Source organism: Oryx dammah, unplaced genomic scaffold, assembly GCF_014754425.2.
Source record: "Oryx dammah isolate SB20612 unplaced genomic scaffold, SCBI_Odam_1.1 HiC_scaffold_6, whole genome shotgun sequence".
Taxonomy (NCBI): Eukaryota; Metazoa; Chordata; class Mammalia; order Artiodactyla; family Bovidae; genus Oryx; species Oryx dammah.
In genome coordinates, this window is record NW_024070190.1 from 6,245,427 (window position 1) to 6,269,057 (window position 23,631).

Consider the following 23,631-nt stretch of genomic DNA (forward strand, 5'->3'; position numbering starts at 1 on the left):
TGAATTTGAGCAAACCCCTGGAGATAGTGAAGGACAGGGAAGCCTGGCATCTGTAGTCCATGGGGTCGAAAAGAGTCGGACACGGCTGAGCGACTAAACAACAATGGCTTAGCAGCAGTAAAAAAAAAACATCTGCCCACAGTGCAGGAAACTCGGGTTCCATCTCTGGGTCGGAAAGATCTAGGAGAGCATGGCTGCTGCTGCTGCTGCTGCTAAATCGCTTCAGTCCTGTCCCACTCTGTGTGACCCCATAGACAGCAGCCCACCAGGCTCCCCTGTCCGCCTTTTGCTTATTCTTTGGGTGCAAGTCCATCACACTTCATGTTCTGGCCCCACCCCTGTGCGCTCTGACTTTTCACTTCCTACCATGTTCCTCTTTTCTGTCCTGACCACACTGGCCTTTGTGGTGTTCTCACCGCACCTGTGTGCTTGTCACACTCCCAGATCCAAACCTCTCCTTGTGACGTCGCCTTTACCTCCTTCAACGTCTGCTCAGTGTCAATTCCCAGTGCGGCCCTTCCTGACCACTGGATTTACAATTGTAGACACCCTCCCGGAACACTTCGCTCTATTACTTGCTTTATTACTCTCTAGCATTTACCATATTCTATCTGATATGCTGTATTATTTATTTTTTTGTTTTACTTCATCCACCAGGCTACAAGCTCCATGAGGACGGGAGCAGTTTTGACTGCTCTTGTTCATGGCTAGTAGGAATTTTTTTTTTTTTTTTTTTTGCTTTTAGACCTCATTGTACAGCATGAGGACATTAGTTTCCCAACCAGGGATCAAACCCCATGCCCCCTGCATTGGGAGCATGTAGTCTGACCCCTGAGCCACCAGTCTTTACCTTGACTGTTCTTGTTTCACTGGCACTGCAGTCCAGTGGGGGACACAGGGAGTGATGCATTTTGGAGAAGATGAAGATGATGTAATTGAGGGCACTTGGGTGACTACTTTAGCTGCATGCCTGGGAAGGTCTCTCCAAAAAGGTGAGATTGAAGCTACTGGTAAAGAAAGGAGACAGCCAAACAAAACGAAATGACAATTTATGGACTGGGAGAAAATATTTGCAAGCATGTGGCTGACAAGGGCTTAATGTCCAAGATATATTAACAGCTCATGCAGCTCAGTACTGAAAAAAACAGCCCAATAGTAAATTGGCAGAAGACCCAAATAGACATTTCTCTAAAGAAGATATACAGATAGCTGACAGGCACATGGAAAGATGCTCAGTGTTCCTAATTATTAGAGAAATGCAAATAAAATCAAAATAAATGCCATCAAAGCAAAATAAATGCAAATCAAATCAAAATATAATATGCTATTATCTCTCACTGGTCAGAATGGCCATCATCAAAAAGTCCACAAATAATAAGTGCTGGAGACGGTGTGGATAAAAGGGAACCCTCGTACACTGTTGGTGGGAATGTAAGGTGGTGCAGCCACTGTGGAAAACAGAATGGAGAGTCCTTTAAAAACTAAAAATAGACTTGTCATGACCCACCAATCCCACCCCTGGGCATATATACAAATGGACTGATTTACAAAACAGAAATAGACTCAGACACAGAAAACAAAGTTTTGGTTACCAAAAAGGAAAAGGAGAGGAGGGATAAATCAGGAGTTTCAGGTTAACAGATACACAGCAATGTGTATAAAATGGATAAAGTTTCTATTGTATAGCACAGGAAATTATATTCAGTAACCTATGATGGAAAATAATCTGTAAAAGTACACACACACACACACACATATATATACACACACCCTCTCCAGCACTACTTATTTGTAGACTTTTTGATGATGGCCATTCTGACCAGTGAGAGATGATAGCATATTATAGTTTTGATTTGCATTTCTCTAATAATTAGGTACGCTGAGCATCTTTCCATGTGCCTGTCAGCCATCTGTGTATCTTCTTTAGAGAAATGTCTGTTTAGGTCGTCTGCCAATTTCTTATTGGGTTTTTCTTTAATATTGAGCTGCATGAGCTGTTTTTATAGATATTTATATATAGGCTTCCCTGGTGACTCAGTGGTAAAGAATTCACTTGCAAGGCAGGAGACAAAGAAGATGCAGGTTCAATCCCTGGGTCAGGAAGATCCCCTGGAGAAGGGAATGGCAACTACTCCAGTATTCTTGCCTGGAGAATCCCATGGACAGAGACGGGCTACATAGGATTGAAAAGAGTCGGACACAACTGAAGCGACTTAGCACATATATATATATATATATATAAAATATATATATATTATATATATCACTTTGCTGTATACCTGAAACACAACATTGTAAATCAACTATATTTCAATTTTTTTTTTTTAAAAAGCAACTATACTCCAGTAAAAATTTTTAAAAAAAGTAAAAAAGATGGGAGGCAGTCACATGATCTTGGGGCAGAGCACTGCTGACTGAAGGGACAGATGATGCAGTCTTTGGGCTCTTGAGAACACATCGAAGCCTTTCAGGCACAGAGACCACCAGCACGGCCAAGCAGAGTAAATGGGGGAGAAATGATATGCGATGAAGTCATGGACTTTGATGAGGTCACATGGGAGGGTAGATAGACGGAGAAGTTGACCTGGACAGAGCCCCCGGGAGAAAAAAAGAAGAATAAACAATTATAGAGACTTGAGAAGGGCGGCCACGGAGACCTGCTGCAACCGTGTCATAGCCGCCAAAGGAAGTAAGTGGTTTAAGAGAGTTGAACAACCAGTTGTGCTGTTAAGAGGTCAAGGAACACAGAAGTGACCAGTGCATTTAGCAACATAGAGGTCATTGGTGACTGACTCTGAAGTGGATTGAGGCATGTGAGGTGGTGGAAACAATGACTATAAATATCTTAAGAAGTTTTGCTGTGAAGAGGAACAAAAAGTGCTAAAGCTAAGGAAGCAGTGAGGTAAAGGGAATATTTTTCTTTTCTTTTTTTGTTTTTTAAGCAGAAGATACTACAGTGGTACCTTTTATCAAGTAAGCCCCAATAAGAAATACATTTACTTTGTGACTTGTTACATACCTATTTAAAATCATGGAAACAAAAATTTCACAAAACTGTACTCTTGAATGAAGCACTCTCATTTTTCATTTTAAAATATTGCTTATAACTCTCTAAAATGTTCACAAGACTAAATCTTACAAACTGTTTGTAGACAATTGCCTTGGACTTCCTAAGATGAAGGGATCATTTCTGGTTGGATCAATTTTTTTTTAATCTATCTTTATTGTTCTCTTTCCTTACTCAAGAAGCCACATTCATAAAATACAAATTTAAAAACAGTGTGATATAAAAATACTAAATACACACACACTACTATATATAAAATAAACAAGGACCAAGGACCTACTGTATAGCACAGGGAACTATATTCAATATCCTGATAATGGAAAAGTATGTGAAAAAGAATATATATTGGGTTGACCGGAATGTTTTTCAGGTTTTTCTATGAGATGTTACAGAAAAACCCAAATGAACTTTTTGGCCAACCCAATCCTATATATATATATATCCTATACATATGTGAGTATATATCTATGGCTGAGTGCCAAAGAATTGATGCCTTTAAATTGTGGTGCTGAAGAAGACTCTTGAGAGCCCCTTGGACTGCAAGGAGATAAAACCATTCAATCCTAAAGAAAATCAACCCTGAATATTCATTGGAAGGACCGATGCTGAAGCTGAAGCTCCAATACTTTAGCCACCTGATGCAAAGAGCTGACTCATTAGAAAAGACCCTGATGCTGGGAAAGATCAAAGGCAAAAGGAGAAGCAGGCAGCAGAGGATGAGATCGTTAGATAGCATCACTGACTCAATGGACATGAATTTGAGCAAACTCTGGGAGACCGTGGAGGACAAGGAAGCCTGGCATGCTACAGTCCACGGTATCGCAGAGTTAGACACGACCTAGTGACTGAACAACAAAATATGGCACTGAAGCACTTTGATATAAACCTGAAACTAATGTTAACATTGTAAATCAACTATCATTAAAGAATTAAAATGTGAAGTAATATATGTTGCCCCAATTAAAAAAAAAATTAAAAATCACATGATTTTAGACTTACGAATTTAAACTATCTATACTGTTCACAGGATTAATTGACTAAACAAACACCTGCCATATTTTGTCAATGATGTGAACTATATTGTTTCAAGCCAGGAAACATTTCTGGTAGTGATTTTGCTTATTATTGTGCTGCTGCACTGTTTTTGTTATTATAATAATTTTTTGAAATGTTGGCCCTCCAAACATTCATTAAATGGTGGTACCACTTCTAGGAAAATATGCTCCCATATCAATAATTATGGAATACAAGTTACATGTGGTAAAACATTATAAAGAAATCTAAGTAATTACTTTTTTTTTTCCCACCATGAATTTAGGAGCCAGAACTCTAGAACATTTAGCAATAATAATGATAAATAAAAGCAGTTAAAATAATGCAGATAAATAATGCAAAATAAAGCAGATAAATAATGATAAATAAAAGCAGTTGCCACAATGCGTATAGATTGATGAACTCTGAGAACACATACACTGCTTTCCATTTATTCTTGGGAGAAAATTAGTCTTGAATTTTGCAGGCTTTAAATTATGCAGTCTTTAGGAATGCATTCTTCACACAATCATAGCACTCATATTTCTTATACGTATGTCTCCTTCCCCGGGAAATTTTTATGGTTGGTGTCATCTACTTCTTCTGACTCTCCCCACCCCCCTACCCCCCATTCTACATGGACTCATGTCCCCTTTGAATCATCTAGCTTTGAACTAATGTCTCCCACACCTCAGTACTGGTACCACGCATAGAACTCAAATCTTTTCTCACCCCCGAGACCCCCTGTGTTGGCTGATTAGGCTTACCTCTTATGTTCTACAGGATCATGTCCCAAATCTAGTCTTTTCAGGTCTGAGAAACAAGCTTCTAGAACCATGGCTTTGTCATAAAATAAAAGAATCTTGGAGACAGGAGAGCTCTTCAGAGGAGTGTGGATTAATTTATCCCAGTGGCTCCAAGAATGAGATGCTGTCCCACTTTCAAAATACTTTTGTTGAATGCCTTGGCAGGCTATGGTATGTTAACTAGAACATGTTGTACTGTTATTTGATATAAGAATATATCTGAAATTATTTAAAAGTCAAAACAAAATAGAACCCTTTAAGAGTTTACATATACACACACATGTATATAAATTGAACAGAATGTTACACACTAGAGATACAGTGGGTAAAAAATATAGCTTTCCCAGGGACTTCCCTGGAGGTCCAGTGGCCCGGTGGCTAAGACTCTGCATTTCCAATGCCAGGGGCAAGGTTCGATCCCAAGTTGGGGAAATAAGATCCTACACGTTGCACAGTATGGCTAAATATATATATATATATATATATATATATATATATATATGTTTGTGTGTGTGTGTGTGCACGTGTGTCCTCAGTCCCTCAGTCTTTGACCCCATGGACTGTAGCTTGCCAGCCTCCTCTGTCCATGGAATTTTCCAAGCAAGAATACTGAAGCGGGTTGCATTTCCTTCTCCAGGGTGTCTCCTACATTGGCAGATGGGTTCTTTACCACTGTGCAACCTGGGAAGATGAAATGAAGTGAAAGACACTCAGTCGTGTCCAACTCTTTGCAACTCCATGGACTATACTGTCCATGGCATTCTTCAGGCCAGAATACTGGAGTGGGTAGCCTTTTCCTTCTCCAGGGGATCTTCCCAACCCAGGGATCGAACCCAGGTCTCCCACGCTGCAGGCAGATTCTTTACCAGATGAGCCACAAGGAAAGCCCAATCTTTCCTTAAATCTAGTGGGAGTTAGACATTCAATAATCACATATATGATTTTTTTAAGTGCAAAAGAGTGATAGTAACTTAATCTTCATCGTGATCTTTGTTCCTACATAGTTGCTGCAATACATAAAATCGTTAAAAGGCCTCCCTCAGTCTCCCTCTCTCCATATTTAACCAACCCCTCCTGCACACAGCTAATCTCCTTCTAGCTTGTATTTACACAGCTCATTGTAAAATAAAGTGACAAGCAAAAGCTCAGGGGAAGAATTTTTGTGACAGGTTGGAGCAAGTAAGAAATCCAGGTGGTTTTTCCAAATAGAAAAATGTTATTGAGTCCAAATACTTACAAAATTTAAAAAAAAATTATTTTTAAAATTTCAAAACATACACATAAGAGAGAGTGGGATGAATTCACATCCAGTCACAGTCTAGGTCCAGCATGGACATATCTTATCAGCAAGTCCTATCTTGTTTCTGCTCCTAATCCACTCTCCCCCCACCCCCAGATCACTTTGAAGCAAATCTCAGACTCCATTAATCTGAAAAAACTTCAAAACTTGTCGTTAGACTTTAATGTTAATAAGATCAGGTTCAGTTTCTTGCCCAGATGACTTCATAGTGGAATTTATTTCCAATTACAAGTCAGCAGAAGAAGCTTCAAGTCTGGTTGTTCTTTTCTTTTAAAATATTTATTTATTTATTTGACTGCACCAGGTCTTAGCTGTGACATGCAGGATCTCTGATCTTAGTTGCTGCATGCAGGCTCTTTAGCTGTGGCATGCTAACTCTTAGTTGTGGCTTTTCAGGATCTAGTTCCCTGACCAGGGATTGAACCCAGGCCCCTGCACTGGGAACACGGAGTCTCAGCCACTGAACCACTGGGGAAGTCCTCTGGTTGCTTTCCTATTAGCAATAACCACACCTCAGGAAAACCTCCAGAGAAGGCAATGGCAACCCACTCAAGTACTCTTGCCTGGAAAACCCCATGGACAGAGGAGCCTGGTAGGCTGCAGTCCATGGGGCCACTGAGTCAGACATGACTGAGGGACTTCACTTTCATGCATTGGAGAAGGAAATGGCAACCCACTCCAGTGTCTTTGCCTGGAGAATCCCAGGGACGGCGGAGCCTTATAGGCTGCCGTCTATGGGGTTGCACAGAGTTGGACATGACTGAAGTGACTTAGCAGCAGCAGGGAAACCTCATTGGCTAATGATACTTCACCTGTGCGACACTGGTGGTTTTTCTCTGTATGATATCAAGACTGGTCAGTGGTTTGAGATGTTCTCAGCCTGATCCATTGATCTAGTACAAAGTTCCCATCAGTTATTTTTCTCCCCACCACTGCCTGGATCCATTATTTCATGCAAAACTGAGAAGTGATATATTAGTGATAACTTTCCTCCTGCATTTATAAGCTGGATTTCTTCTAAAAGGAAATATTGTTTCCTATTTGGTAACCCCAAGCTGAAGTTTATGCCAGAAAGGCAGGTCATTTGCTTGATTCCTTCCCTTTACTTAGTTTTCTTACTAAGTTGGTTTCCTAGCCTCCACAAAAGGTAACCAATGAGTTAGTTTTCTAAAATATCATTATGAATATTAATATATTTGATATGTTTCTATTTTTCCTGATACTTAAGTTATCCCATCTTTAACCAACCCATGGAGTTGGCTTCTGACTTCTTTTGACTCAACATAGTGATCTTAGCTTCCTTGCTTTCTGGTATGACAAGACGTCCCAAGCTACCATTTTCATTTCCTGCCAAACTTAGATTTAGCAGTTTCTCCAAGGAAACTTGAAGTGGGAAATGGCATGTAGAGACTACAGTTTTGATGAGGGGTACTCATGGCATCTGGGTTGGTTTCTAGACTTCCTAGTAAACAGAGCTAGAAGAGTTTTATTTTTTTAATATCTGAGTTTATACTGATTTCTTTCACTTTAGTATTACAGTGTTTTCAGTGAGCTTTTCTTATATTTATACCTCACTTTTCTTATAAAAAATTTTCAAACAAAATTAGTATAATTACTTATTTGCTTTATCTTATATAATAGTTTCAGGGTAAAAGAATAAATATTATCATAACCATATGATTACAGAACCAAACCAATGTTTATTTGCAGTCTTCTTCTATCCTTAGGCTATATCTCATAAGATACAGATATATACACACACACACAAACATATATTAATAATTACATTTCTGTGTTTTAAAGTAATTTGATAATACTACCCAAAGTGATCTATAAGTTCACTGCAAGCACTATCAAAATCCCAACAATGTTTTTGCAGAAACAAACAAAAAAAATCCAAAATTTATATGGAATCTCAAGGGACCCTGCAAAACCAAAACAGTCTTGAAGAACAAAAAGTTGAAGGTCTCACACTTCCTGATTTCAGAAAGTAAGTTAGTAGGCAAAATAGTGTAGTACTGGCATAAAGACAGACACCTAGACCAACGTAACAGAATAGAGAACCTTGAAATGAACCTTCATGTGTGTGGTCAAATGGTCTTTAACAAGGGTGCCAAGACCACTCAATGGGGGAACAACAGTCCCTTCAACAAATGATACTGGGAAAATTGCATATCCACATGCCAAAGAACGAATTTGGATGCTTATCTTATACTCTATATAAAAATTAACTCAAAATGGATTAAAGAACTAAACACAAACCCTGAAACCATACAATTCCTTGAAGAAAACTTCATGACATTGGATTTTAGCAATGATTTCTTAAATATAACACCAAAAGCACAGATAATTTAAAAATACACAAATAGGACGTCAAACCTAAAGATTCTGTGTATAAAGGACGCAACCTACAGAATGTAAAGGCAACCTGTGGGATGGCAGAAAGTATTTGTAAATTACATCTGACAAGGGGTTAATATCCAGAATATATAAAGAACTCCTACAACAGCAAAAAGACAAATAATCCAGTTCAAAAATGTGCATAGGCCTTTAAAAGACATTTCTCCAAAGATAATATACAAATGACCAACAAACATAAGAAAAGGTGCTCAACATCATTAGCAGTTAGATAAATGCAAATCCAAACCACAGTGAGATACCACCTCACACTCATTAGGATGGCTATAATAAAATAATGTGTTGGCAAGGATATGGAAAATCATATCCTTTTGCACTGTTGGGAGTACCAAGTTGTGCAGCCCCTATGGAAACCAGTATGGAAGTTCCTCAAAAAATTAAAAACAGAATTACCATATGATCCAGCAACCCCACTTCTGGGTATATATCCAGAAGAACTAAGAACAGGCTCTTAAAGAGATATGTGCATACCCATGTTCATAGCAGCATGATTTGCAATAGTGCAGAGGTGGAAGCAACCCAAAGTCCACTGACAGATGAATGATAAACCGAATGTCATATATTCATGTGATACAGTATTACTCAGCCTTAAAAAAGGAAGGAAACTTGGTCACATGCTACAACGTAGATGAACCTTGAGGACATTATGCGAAGTGAAGTAACCCAGTCACAGGAAGACAAACACTGTATGATTCTGTTTAAATGAGGCACCTAAAGGAATCAAGTTCATAGGCGGTAAAATGGTAGTTGCCACTGGCTGGGGGAAGAGGAAACGGCAAGTTGTTAATGGGTAGGGAGTTTCAATTTTGAAAGATGAAGAAGTTCTGGAGATCGGTTGTGCAACAGTGTGAATGTACTTAACACTACTGAACTGTACACTTAGAGTGGTTACAATGCTAATTTTATGTGTTAAACACATTTTTTAAAAAAAGGTCATTGAAATACTGTATCTCTGTGAGTAACCCACCACCTTAATATACCATTTACACTCATTAGTTTCATTGTGCTTTCAATTCTTGGGGCTTGCTTTGTATTTATTTAACTTTGGTTTAATTCTGGTTTATAATTTTGTGAAGTATTTACATGAATTCAAAGCCAAATCTACAAACGAGATACATTCAAGGAATTCTAACTTTTCCCCCTGTGCTCTCCATCGTAGTTCCTCTTTCTACAGGTAACATTTGTGGATGGCTACCTCTACCTATTCATATTCTCATCTTAGACAAAAAGTAGCACACCATGAATAGTTTTGTACTTTCCTCTTTTTACTTCACATATAGCTTGAAGATCACTCCACAGTAGTACACAGAGATACTCATTTCATTTCTATAGCTGCATATTACTCCATTGTGTCAACATTCCATAGTTTACTTAACCTGTGGATACCTGGTTGTTTCTCATCTATCATAAGTAATGCTTCAGTGATAACTTTGGGTATGTGTCTCTGTATACAGCCACACTATCTCTTTGGGATTGATTCCTAGAAGTGGCACATTTAATATTATCAGGATGTCAGTTCTTCCCTAATTGATTGACAGACTCAATGTAATCCAAATCAAATATAATCCAAGTATTTGATGGATATCAACAAACTAATTATAAAGTTTATACGGAGAGGTAAAAGACCTAGAATGGCCAACACAACATTGAAAGAACAAAACAGAAGGACTGACACTCCCTAGCTTCAAGACTTACTATAGAGGTTCAGCAATCAAGAATTCCATAGTATTCTCGAAAGAATAAACAAACAGATCAACAGAACCGAGAGCCCAGATGCAAAGCCACATAAATAGAAGCAATTGGTCTTTGACAAAGGAGCAAAGGGAATAAAATGGAGTAAAGATATCCTTTTCAGCATATGGTTCCGAAACAAATAGACATCTGCATTCAAAAAAAAATGAATCTAGATACAGACCTTACATCCTTCACAAAAATCAGCTCCAAATGGATCTTACACCTAACTGTTAAATGGAAAACTATAAAACTCCTAGAAGGTAATACAGGAGAAAACCTAGATGACCTTGGGTACAGTGATGACTTTTTAGATACAACACCAAAGACAGGGTTCATGAAATAATTAACTGACAATCTGAACTTCGGTACAATCAAAGACTTCTGCTAGCAAAAGACAATCAAGAGAATGAGAGGAGAAGCCCCAGATTGGGACAACATGGTGGCAGAGAACACCTCTATTAAAGGACTTATACAGACTATATCAAGAACTCTTAAAGCCTAACAAAAGCAACAAAGCCACCCAACTTAAAAATGGATCAAAGACCTTAACACCAAAATACTTTTACCATGTGTTCTAGCAATTGCACTCCCTGGTATTTGCTCAAATAAGCACAAAACTTTATGTCTACACAAAAAACTGCACATAGATGTTTACATAGTAATATAATGTAACTATAACTGCCAAGACTTGGAAGCAACCAAGATATCCATCAGTAAGGTGAGTGATAAACTGTGTTATAATCAAATAATCAGTGCTAAAAACATGAGCTACCATCTGTGTTCCCGCTGACCTCTCCCTTGACTTGCTCCTTTAGACCTAAAGATGCCTCCATCTGTTAGTTCCTCCTTGGTTTCCTTTCACTCTTGTAATTAGTTCCTTTATTAAGCTGTCCTGGTAGAACTTACCATTTGTTCCCCCATAAAAATGCTGACTGAATTCTAAATTCTAGCTATCAAAGATAAACTTTGGCTTCCTAACGCAACAGATGCCTGTTTTCTTGTCTGTCTGTATTCCTGGATTTGTTGGTTCCTTGAGGGTTGGGGTCTATCACTGTGTTCTCGGAACTCAGTTGAGGGCTTGACCGTAGCAAGTGCTCAGTAAATGTTCGCTGACTGACTGAATGTGATTTCCCCTATTAGTTTCTATTTAAAACTAGAAACAGAAATCATCTAAAAGAAATGTAAGCAGCTCTTCCAAATCTGTCACTCCAGAAGAATAACCCTTTTTTGATCTGGCTTTTTTTCAGAGACATACACATGGAGGAAGACCCAATTCTTGCCATTTATTTCTCTTTGTTTCCCTTTTCCGGTCAGTTCTCCCATGCTGCTACTGTATTGAGTCCACAGCAAACCTGATGATTTTCTGTACCTTGGACAAATCCAACTGCTACTGCCCTGATCTCTTGGCTGTCTTGGTGTTTTGGCCTGTGTCTTCCTGGGAGAGAGGCTGAGGGGCCTGCAGGTAAAGAGGTGGGATAGATGGTGTTATTTGGAGCAGGGTCCTAAGCTCCACAGCCCCTCTGAGAAGCAGGATCTTCAGCTCTGCTGAGGACAGAAGGGGTCCAGAGCACTTTCAGCATCCTGGCTGTCAGGGAGACGGAAGGCACCCTGCTTGGTTGGACTCACAGAGCAATCTTCACTGGCATCAAGTCCAGCCTCCTCCTCACTTTCCCCTCCACCTTCGCCTGGCTCCCCTCAGTTGCTTGGAGCTGCTGTTTTTCTTCACTCTTCCCTGTGGGGACAGCTTTATTTTTTATGTTTGGTTTTTTTTTTTTCCTATTGGGATACAATTCATATAACATAAAATTCACCATGTGAAAAAGCACTTTAAAGCCCACAATTCAGGGGCTTTGTAGTAGGTTCACAACTCTGTGAAAGATCTAATTCCAGAAGATTTTTGCTTTGATCTTTGAAGCCAGAAAATGAAGAGGATGAACCTCATTAAAATAAAAGCATCCTGTGTCCCAGAGGCATTCATGGTTTGGTATGTAAAACCCTTCATTTGGTATTTTCTATTTATAACATTTTTCCTCCTCAAGAACCATGATACTGTTAAAAATTTTTTTTAAAGCTTTCACTTTATTTAAAGTATTACTTTCTTAGTTCCATTTCATTTCTTCAGCATATTTCGAATCACTCCAGGCCAGTTAGTGCTAATGATAACAGTGAACCACAAACAAGGCCCCATCCTCTGTGGTTTGCAGCCAAGCGGGCTTGACACCAGTAATCAGGTTATTATGGTGATGAGTACTATGGGGTAAATATAACAGGAAGACAACCAAGTCTGGGAGGCAGGGGTGCTTTCCTGGTAAGAGCGGTGTTAGAGGCAAGACCTGGGGCCTGAAGAGGCTGAGCTAGGGAAGGGTGGCAGGACCAGGTCTCAGTGCAGCTGCAGTGTGGCGAGCTAAGGACCTCAGTCTAGTGTGGCTAACGCTTCAGGCGCTGCGGGAGAGTGGACACGGTGACAAGCCACACAGGCAAGTCACGGGGCCTTGGAGGGCATGCTGCCAATTTGGGATTTTGTCTTCAGTGGGAGCCCATTGAAGGAGTTAATGGGCTGGCAGGATTTGTCCAGTGGTTGGAGACCACTTGGGAGGCTGCTGCAGGATGAGAAAGGGTGGCTGCCTGGCTTAGGACGGTCGTGAGGGTGGAGTAAAGGGAAGAGATTTAAGAGACATTTGGGGGCAGGTCTTGAGCATGATGTACCAGCAAGGTAGATGGTCAGGTAGGGAACTCTGGTGAAGAGGAAGTGTGGATGGGGGAGCCATGGGTTCTCTCCAGGACGGGTTGGATTTGAGGTACCTGGGAAGCGGCTGCATGGAGATGTCAAGCTGGTAGTTGGGGTGTCTGGCAGCTCAGTAGACCAGCCTGGGGCAGAGAAAGTTAGGAGAGGCAGAAAGTGACTGTGAAAACATTCTTCACGTGCAGGTATTACAACATCCGAAACACTTCATCAGACTACTTATTCACCTGAGTTTCCTCCTACTTCAGTGATTCTCACTTTGTTCTGCCAGTTCCTGGGTGTGTGGGGCACCCTCTCCAGGAATGTCTCTCGTCGGGTACAATGACTCTCCCTTATCTAAAGCTCCTGGAGGGTAGGAAGGTCTTGCTTACCTTTGCATCCCTGGGATGTATTGTAGAAAGTCACTAGGTTTCTGACTGATGACTGACCAAGAGAACAAAGGAATCAACGATTGTGTTAGAATCTACATAAAAACACCAATCAGAGTTACGGTGGATATCCACTTAATTTTATAGCACCTGTTATGATAGTTTAAAATAATCTCTATTTATAAAGGAACATATAAAACCATGCAGGACATCAAAATGAAGGCATCTTCAAAAGTACAGCATGAAGACATATAAAGGATCACAAAAATTCAGTCATATAAAAGCATTGCTGAAGAAGTCTTCCATGGAGCTTTCGAGGGTACGTCTCAAAGGAAAATGGTCATTGGAGGTCACATCAAGCATAAGAGCTCAGCTCAGCTCAGGGACCATGAGAAACTAAATCTACATTTCAAAAAGGGTTGATAATTTCATTTCAAGTTGCACTGTTGACTGCTTTGATCTCTTCAACTGCAGAGTTGATTTCAGGGGTGTCCTTGGCTAAGATGGCCATGGGGACAAAGAGAACAGCCTCCCCTCCTCTGCTCTGGGTCTTCCTCTAAGTGAGAGGACCCCCAGGTACGGCGCCCACTTGCCCAGCACTTGGTTCAGCATCATGGTCACAACTCTCCAAACAAATGGGAAGCAAGATTTGCCCTTGTCCATTTATACACAAGTGCACACATTTCAGAAGGTGGAGCTGGAACTCTCAGGCAGGAAATCACAGAATCAGGAGGGAGATTGTTTTTCAGTCCCTTCCGCTACACACAGTTGCAGATGTTTTGGTTACAAGGGTAGAAAATAGTTTCAATGTTCTTAGGTCCAAAGTGTCATTAAATATGAAAGACAATCCTCTTATGTATAAGCAAAAAAGAGGAAGTCAATGTTAGCAGGTCACCGGGATTAAGAAGACCACAGGCATATAGAAGAAATCTGATTCAAAGACTGAGGAACTGGCCCTAAAACAAGCAATACAGAGAGCAGAAACATGAACCCAGAGGAGAGGAAGATTCTAGAACAGGGAGAACAGAAGTGGAAAAATGTTTTTAATATAAGGATAGTCTTGCCTCAAAACTAAATGAAATATATTCACTCATCTGAAAGAGAGAAAGAAATTTGCTAGATCTTAGTTATTAGGACTGTATTTAAAATATCGTGTTTCTTTTATGTATCACAGAGGAAGCTAGCACTCTTCCTTGAAGTCTGCTGTAACCGAGGGAGATCAATCCCTTTGCCTTTTTACACAGAAGCCACTATTCTCGTGATGTTCAAGACGAAGCATCATTAAACTGAAAGCAAAAGAGACCACAGACAGCTAACCTTAAATCACAGAGGAAAAGTCCTACTGAGTGTTTAGGGAGAATTCCCAGCGTGAGGAACTGTAACTAGGGTTGACTGTTCCACATTTCATCTGAGTGATGGATGTTGTCATGATGGGGATACCTTCAGGGGACAGGAACCCTCATCTCAATTATGCCAGCCTCATTCCATTAATATTTGTCAATCTGTAAAATAATTGCACTCTTCCTGTTTTTTAGTGGGCTACTTCTAAGGGTTCTAACATACAACCAATAATCAATAAAGGTTGGTTCTAGGCTGGTCTTAGGGCTTAGTGGTTCCAGGTAGCTCAGACAGCAAAGAATCTGCCTGCCAGCGCAGGAGACGCAAGAGACAGGGGTTTGATCCCTGGGTCAGGAAGACCCCTGGAGAAGGGAATGGTTACTCACTCTAGTATTCTTGCCTGGAGAATCCCACGGACAGAGGAGCCAGAGCCTGGTGGGGTCACGGCTTAGCGACTGACACACACACAGGCTGGTCTTAACCAAGCCTGAAAGGATGCAAATAAATTTCATTCTCCAGCAGAGGGCAGCACCACATAAAAATTACCCTACAGGATGACAGAGGGGCAGCATCTTTGCCTATCACCATGCATTTTCTACATTGTTATTTTATGGCCATGTAGCTTGTGGGATCTTAGTTTCCCAACCAGGAATTGAACCTGGGTCCCCTGCAGTGGAAGCACAGAGTCTGACCACTGGATCGCCTGGGAAGTCCCTCTATATTATCGAATATTTATTATTTAATGTCAAAAACGGAAGACTTGTTCATACAAGTTATCTTGAATACTGATGGGCAATCCAGGCAAACAATTTAAGACCTAACTATTTAAAATCTTATAATTTTAAGGTTAAATTAAGTTATTTAAATTTAACTTAAGTTAAATTATTTAATAATTTAAATAACTCTGCTTTATTTGTCACTCAGTTGTGTCCAACTCCTTGCGACCCCATGGACGGTAGCCTACCAGGCTCCGTGGCCCATGGGATTTTCCAGGCAAGCATACTGGAGTGGGCTGCCATTTCTTCCTTCCACGTGAGTCTTCCTCTGTGTGCATATGTCCTGGGTGTGTGTGGTGTCTACTTTGCTTTCCATTCCCATGCAAGTAGTAATTTTCTATTGCAACCAGATAAAATGCATATTACATAGAACCGCAACACATTACACCATAACATTGCAGGTGAGAGTTTTGTTTAAAAGAGTGTACCTTGGAACTTAGCTAAAAAGAATTCATCCTTCCAATAGCAAAAGGACCTCATCAAAAGCAGATTCGTTCATAGTGTGGTCAATTCAATATGGATTCCTACAAAACAAAGCTTTTAAGTATTAATGAATACATTTTAACAATTATTTGATCAATCAGTCATAAAGTAATTCCCTTCCTTTCCGCTTTGACCTTTGTAAAGTATCAGCATAGTCAGGCTAATACAGTATTTATCTACGAAAAGTAAACTTTAAAGAAAATTATTTGGGATTATTACAGAATTGTGTTATAGTTCTGTTTCAGTTGAGATTTACTTTTGATATTTCTATATGTAACACAGATGAAAGTCATCCTCCATTTGGTCAAAGTCTATAATCTGAATCAACTTTAATTAAAAATAATTTTTGGTTAAATCTCTCTCTTCTAATATCATACTGTTAATAATTACAACTTTTCCTAAGGTAAATGCCAATGAATGTAGATGTCGATATGTGCAAATAATGATAGAGTGAAATTAAAACAACATACTTATATCAACTCCTATTTAATAAAAAAAAAAATCCCTTCTATCCTGGCATTTCTGCTATGCAATTATAATAGAAACTTAAGCTTTTATAGCCAGTGATGGAAACTATTAGCCATCAGGGCTTTGGAACTAATGCTGCCCAATGGAGAGATGAGTGGGTGGTGCTCTGTGGTCTCAGGGTGTCTCTGTAATTCCTGAACATAAAGATAAAGGAGCGTTCTTAGCTCTGCCCATAGCCGAACCATCTGCACTCTTGTGTCAACATTTCTGATCCAACTCAAAGGTAATTTCAGCTGACATTTATGAACCGTACCACGTTCGGGTGTCTATGAGGGTAAGTTCTAAGTTTGTGGGAATTCCCTGGTGGTCCAGTGGTTGAGACTTCACCTTCCGATGCAGGGAGTATGGGTTCAATACCTGATCAGGGAACTAAGATCCCACACACTTCTTGGCCAAGAAACCAAAACATAGAACGATATCATAACAAATTCAGTAAAAACAAATTTTAAATTCAAAATGTTTTAAAAATGGTCCACATTAAAAAAAAAAAACTTGAAAAAAAAGTCAGCTTTAAAACAGCTTTAAATAAATTTAAAAAAAAAAAAAGAAAAAAAAAGTCAGCTTTGAGATTGAAATCTGCAGTTTGGAAATTGGAAACACATCCCACAGGACATTTGTCATGCTGGGACCCCCTCCTTCCATCACCAGGGGGTGTCAGGATCCAAGGAGAGATGACCCTCTGACTTGAGGGTCTGGAACCACAAAACACTAAATAAGCACACCCTTTTGGTTCCATTTCCCTAAATGTCCATAATAAATGTGAAAGGTTCATCTGCACTTTCCCATAGTACATTTTGGGCTAACATATGAGAGCACGTCACACGCAGCCTAACGAAAACACCACATGCACGTGCTTGGGCATGCTCAGTCGTGTCCGACTCTTTGTGATGCTATGCACTGCAGCCCGCCAGGCTCCTCTGTCCATGGGATTCTCCAGGCAAGAATCCTGGAGAGGGCTGCCATTTCCTACTCCAGGGGAGCTTCCCGACCGAGGGATAGAACCCGAGTTCTTGCGTCTCCTGCACTGGCGGGCAGATTCTTCACCATTGCCCCACCTGGGATCCCGAACATGGTACAAAATCAAATGTTCTGGACGGTGGCAAGAACACAGCAGACAATCAACATGTACCAGCCACCCCACTGGACATCAAGTTGCGAAAGAACCCAGTTTTTAAAACTTACCGTTTATTTCTGACTGCTGCTTTAAGTACATCTTTTGATAAACTTGGCATTTATCTGCTAAATCTGACGAGCTAGGTGTGACTAACACTGACTAAATCGGAAGTGATCGGTAGGTCTCTACAGTAATTTTGCAAGTTTAGAGATAACATTTGATGACTACATACCAGCAACCTCTGTAACTGCTGTAAACAGTGGGGAAAAAATGTCAGTGGTTTAGAAAATAACTTTGAGTTAATCCTAATCTTTCTTGTACTCCTATCAATGTTAGTCATCACTTTTGCTTCTTTTAGTCAGGGATTTATACAGAATCCTCCCAAACTGGATGAAGAACCTTAATTTTCTAAGCCTATAGCCAAAACCAAATAGCACTTTTATGAAACTGTCAAGTAAACCAAGGCTTCCCTCCCATCCTCCACACCTTCCACTGTAAACCATCAAACAAGAATTCTGGATTTTCTTTGGATCTAATCTTTCATTTGGTTTTAAATCCTCTAAAATTTGGATTTTAAAGCACAGCTCCCCTTCCAATATCATCATTAAAGATTTCTCTTTCTTGGCTAATGTGCTGGGTAATACTGAGGCTCTGTCTTAAGCTGAGATAGTAGGTTTTAGAGGGGGTTTCACCCATGGGCTGAATTGTGATGTACAATATCTGAACTGTACAACATTGTGATGGATTTTGCCATACATCAATATGAACTGGCCACAGGCATACATGTGTCCCTTCTATCCTGAACCCCTCCTCCCTCCCCAGATTTTTATTTATTTCTCAACTGAGCTTTCTCTCTGGGGCAAAACACTTGACCTGATAGAAAAGACATAGAAATAAATATTAAATTAACTTTTGAAAAGTCAAGGATACTGGAAGGGCCAACTCTTTGTCAATACCTTTCCCGTGGTGGTCCTTATTACCTTGCTAATTCCTGACTTTGTCTTCCCAATAACCAATTGTTTTAATAAACATTTCTTTCAAAAATATTCGAGCAAAGACCTCTTTGTCAGCACCCAGATTATGCAAGTGTTTGAATGAGAAAGACGGCACCTGTGTCCTAGAGTGTATCAATACATAATGCCAGTAACCTGTAAGTTCACTTACGCACTTTGTAACAAAAAGAGTAACAGAGTCAAGGGTGACTGCTCTCTGTGGTTTTCTTCTAAGCTGTGGGAGTGTCATTACTCATCCGGCGGGTGATGACTTTGCGGGCCATCAACCACCTTAGTTCCAATCTCAGTCTTCAGTATTTAAAGGAGGGGAACTTTTATTTTCATCATGGCATGAATCCATTCCAATTATAGATTTGGCCCTGGTCCCCGTAGGAGCTTACAACACATTTTCCCCAATTCCAGATTCAAATATTAAATTAAAACAGATGTGCAAAACTAAAGGAAATTCCACCACCAAAAACATACCCAACCCTTCCACAAAACTGCCAGCTCTGGGGAAAACCAGTGTCCATGGTTCCGGGCCCTTCTCCTAAACCTGGAAAAGAACAGAGTCAGGACTTTCCCAGCGGTCCAGTGGTTAAGACTCCACGCTCCCAGTGCAGGTGCCATGGGTTCGATCCCTGGTTAGGGAACTAAGATCCTGCATGCAGCACAATGTGGGAAAAGAGAAAAAAAAAGAACAGATTCACATTGCTCCTTAACCTGCGCTTGTTTCAATGTCCAAGAGGCCAATGAGAAGGAGCCGAGGTCTAGAAGCTCCTGGGGTGCTCTCCATGCCTCCGCTTGGGCCACTCCTCGTCCACCCACCTGCGCAGCACCTTCTCCACGTCGGCCCGGTGGTACAGCCGGCAGAGCTCCATCAGCTGGCCCACCGTCCTCTGACTGTTCCGGAGCAAGAACTCCAGGGTGGGGCTCTGCGGTCGCTGCTCCAGGAAGCACAGCTCGTCGTAGGGCATGCCCCACTTGCTTGCAAAATTCCTCCAGTTTTTGACTGTTGGGTGGCAGGGATCCAGCTTTATCCTGATCACATCTAGTAAGTCCTGGTCATTGAGCAAGTCGCTGATGGTGGGGACTCGGAGCGAACAGGAGGGACAGGAACAGGTCTCCGTGCAGGACACATCCTTGCTCACATCTGCAGGGTAAAGCACAAGGTGCGTGTGTCAGCAAGAGGCCCCGGACACACGCTTATCTCTTCGGTCCTTTATTTTCCTACTGAATTGCTCATAGCATCAGGGTGAGCACAGCATCTATTTCAGGATACTCACTTCTACCTTTCAGCAATAATGCCTTGTTCTTTGCAGTCAAGAAGAGCTGCTCTCCTGGAAGCGGTGGCAAGGCTTCATAAAGCCAGTGTTCCTTTCTGAGACTGTCTGTCCCCCAGGCTGTGCGTTTGTGAGCCTGCCGGCCAGATAAGGGCTCCAAAGAGCAGAGCTCTCTCCGTGGGCAGATAGCCAGTCCAGGGGGGTTGGACTCAGCCATCCCACGAGAAACCAGCCCATTCTCACCTGCTCCTCAACCCTCTTGCCCCTTCCAAATTACAAGTCAGCCTTGTCAGCTTTTTAAGGTCAAGCACAGCATGTCAGAGTGTAAAGTATTAGACAATTCTTCAAAAGGTCTTTATTAAAAAAAAAAAATACACGCACAACCCAAAACTGGAATATCCACTCCAAATGCATATTTGAAAATGAGTGATAACTGATAATGCCAGACTTTTCAGATTTATGGCCACCTTATCATAGTTTTTTATTTATTTATTTATTTAACACATAGAGCTGCCTTTGAAGTGGAGCCAATACCCTGAGGTGTGTGCAGTGGGCTGGGCGAGTGGGTGACTTTGAGCTCAGCCTCCCCAAGAAGGGGGCACCCCTGGTGGCTCAGATAATAAAAAATTTGCCTGTAATCTCGGAGACCCAGGTTTGATCCCTGGGTTGGGAAGATCCCCTGGAGAAGGGAATGGCTACCCACTCTAGTATTCTTGCCTGGAGAATTCCACGGACAGAGGAGCCTGGCAGGCTACAGTCTATGGGGTCGCAAAGGGTTGGACATGACTGAGCAATTAACACTTGCTTTCACCAAGAAAAGCAGCCCCAGCACAGAGGAAGGGCCACCTTCCCATGCATCATCTCTGGCCTCCCTGCAGGATCTGCCATGTGAGCAGAGGATGAAGCTAGGAGGTAAGCAGTAAATAGGTTAGAGGGAAGAGGTTAGTAGGCAAGAGACAACTCAGAGTACAGGTGTAAGCGGGGTCTGCACAGCAACCCAAGTGAATTAAAACTCTGCAACTGCACTGAATTTCCTAGCTCCTCTCACTGGGGATATTTAACCACCAAAGGCGACACTAAAGATCACTGGCTTGGAAAATTCTGGGAGGTTATGATGCCTTTTTCTACACTGAACTGTGTGGACTTCCCAATTTAGGAAAGTAAAAAATTTGGAGAAAAGGAAAAAAAAAAAAAGGAGTTACTCTGGTTATTATAAAATTGAGAACTAGAAATTTTGAGGCAAATACAAAGTAAAAGATAACAAAAACCATGAAAATTATGCTCATACTCTGACTTACTAATATAACTTCTGAGAATCCAGCCAAAGGAGATCACCTAAAATACGTATGTACTTGAACATTTTTTATTATAGTCGTATTCTTATTATACATTTTTAAAAAACTTAAAATCAAAGTTAGGGGACTAGTGAAATAAATTATTGTTACTATCTGAAGGAATATTATTTAAGAAATTATGAAGACTATATAGCAACCTAGAAAATGTGTGTGCTGTGATGTTAAGTGAAAAATGCAAGATGTAAGGCATTTATGTACTCTGATTAAAACCATGGGAAAAGTCTGTTAATATTACCATGGAAGGAAATGTACAAAAGTAATCATGGCTTCTGTGGTTAATGTAGGATTACGTTTTTATTTTCCAAACTCTCTCAGTGTGTATGTCGGGGTGCGCTCAGGTGTGAGCTGTGTGCCCAGTCGTGTCCGACTCTTTGCGACCCCATGGACTGTAGCCCACCAGGCTCCTCTGTCCATGGGATTCTCCAGGCAAGAACACTGGAGTGCGTTACCATGCCCTCCTCCAGGGGATCTTCCTGATCCAGGGATCGAACTTGTGTCTCTTGCGTTGGCAGGCAGAGTCTTTACCACTGCACCACCTGGGGTTATGCTTCTATTTTCCAAACTTTCTCTAGTGGTGTTTATATTTCTACGATAATGAAACCCATATATTACATTAACAAACATATTGTTCAGCACTGAGCCAACATATTATCGCAGCAACCCTCCTCTTTGCCAAGCTTCACTTACCCCTTTGAGGCCACCGCTTCCTACCTTCCCCATGATTTGTTTCATCAAATACCTCCTTTCTTTCCCCTCACCTCCAGACACCCATCTCTACTGATTCTCTTTCCTTTATCCACAGATAGGTATATAGCTCCTCTATCATAAAAAATAAGAACCTCAAACTGCCACTCTCTGGTTTATAATTCACTGAAGGACTTTCTATTACTCTTCATTTCCTTACTGTTTTAAAAATATTTGTCATTATTTTGGGGGCTACACCACATGGCATGTGGGATCTTAGCTCCCCAACCAGCATGGAACCCACACAACCTGCAGTAAAAGCTCAGAGTCTTAACCACCGGACTGCTGGGCAAGTCCCAGTTTACTATTAAACTTCTAAAAGAAGAAATCAAAACCTGTTGCCTACAATGCCTCACCATGCTATTAATCTTCACTTTCTTTGGCTTTGAGCAGCACCTGACCAGCCCCATTCCTGCCAACCCTGTAGAGACCAGACCCAGTTCGCCAGGCCCCACCTGCAGCCCAGAGTCCAGCTCCGATGGGGCGGATAAATCCAGAGAAGCAGACCCCCACCTGCCCTGGAGGATCACCTGGACCCCCTGCTGCTGCCAATGCCCCCATCACATCACTCCCCTGGGGCCTGCCTGCCTCTGGAACCGAGCCCAAGACTCTTGTGCCCCTTTGAACATTGTCTATTGCCCTGAAGACTCTCTTCCCAGAACTCAAGCCCCTTATCCCCAAGCACACCTACCCTGTCCCGGCCACAGCCCTTTTCTTGTCTGCCAGACACACTGCGATCCCAGCCTGTGACACTGCCAAGCCCCTGGGAGGTACAAGGAGGTGCTCTAGTCCTGCTCTTAGCCCAAAGCTTTCCTCTTCTGCACGGGTCCCTTTGTTCTTCTCCGCTCCCAACCTCTACAAAGATCTCCCACTAGAACAGAAGACCCTTTCTTTTGGCATCTGTAGGATCTAATACAGCCCTTGACACACAGCAAACACTTAACCGATGTGGATTGAGTGAATAAATGAATGGCCAACCCTGCCAGCTCACCTGGGCTCCAGAACTGACTACTAGAAAGTGTCTCTTGATGTTCAGATGACATCTCCAACTCAAAGGGCCCAATACAGTACTTACATTTCTCCTACTGTGCACCCAAAGCACCTCAAGTCCCCTAATGACACCTGCAATTCTTCAGCATCCTTACAGACTTTTTTTCTCTATCCAACCAGTTACCAGGGTCCCAATCTCCCCTGGAAGCTCTCCATACTTCTCTTCCCATCTTATTTCCCGTGACTTCCTTGAATATAATCTGGGCTCCAGAGAAGTGGGACTACTCACTTCCTGGATAGACAACCTGTATTTTCTTTGTTTCAAAGTTTAATAAAATGAAAAGGAAAAACATATAAGCTCAGTGTAGAACACTTAAAAATTATATTCAGTTATGAATTTTGTGTAAACTTGAACACTAGGCTTGAAAACTAGGGTTTCCCCATAGTTGCATGACTATGAGTAACAATTTGATGCAGACCCTTACATCTAAATTTTTGGCCACCTCTTTAATTATCTCTCCAGTAATGGGACCATTAGGCTGAAAAGTATGACCATTTTA

General features: G+C 41.2%; 1 protein-coding gene across 1 annotated transcript in view; it reads right to left on the reverse strand.

Annotated features, from left to right (window-relative positions):
• Window positions 1-19,009: 19,009 nt before the first annotated feature.
• The window catches only part of LOC120865112 (ectodysplasin-A receptor-associated adapter protein-like), a 151,511-nt gene continuing 146,889 nt past the window's right edge, over window positions 19,010-23,631 (reverse strand). The window contains exon 8 of the mRNA XM_040242122.1: window positions 19,010-19,852. Within this exon, the coding sequence (XP_040098056.1) occupies window positions 19,470-19,852 (383 nt within the window). The 3' untranslated portion in view covers window positions 19,010-19,469. The remainder of the gene's footprint in view (window positions 19,853-23,631) is intronic.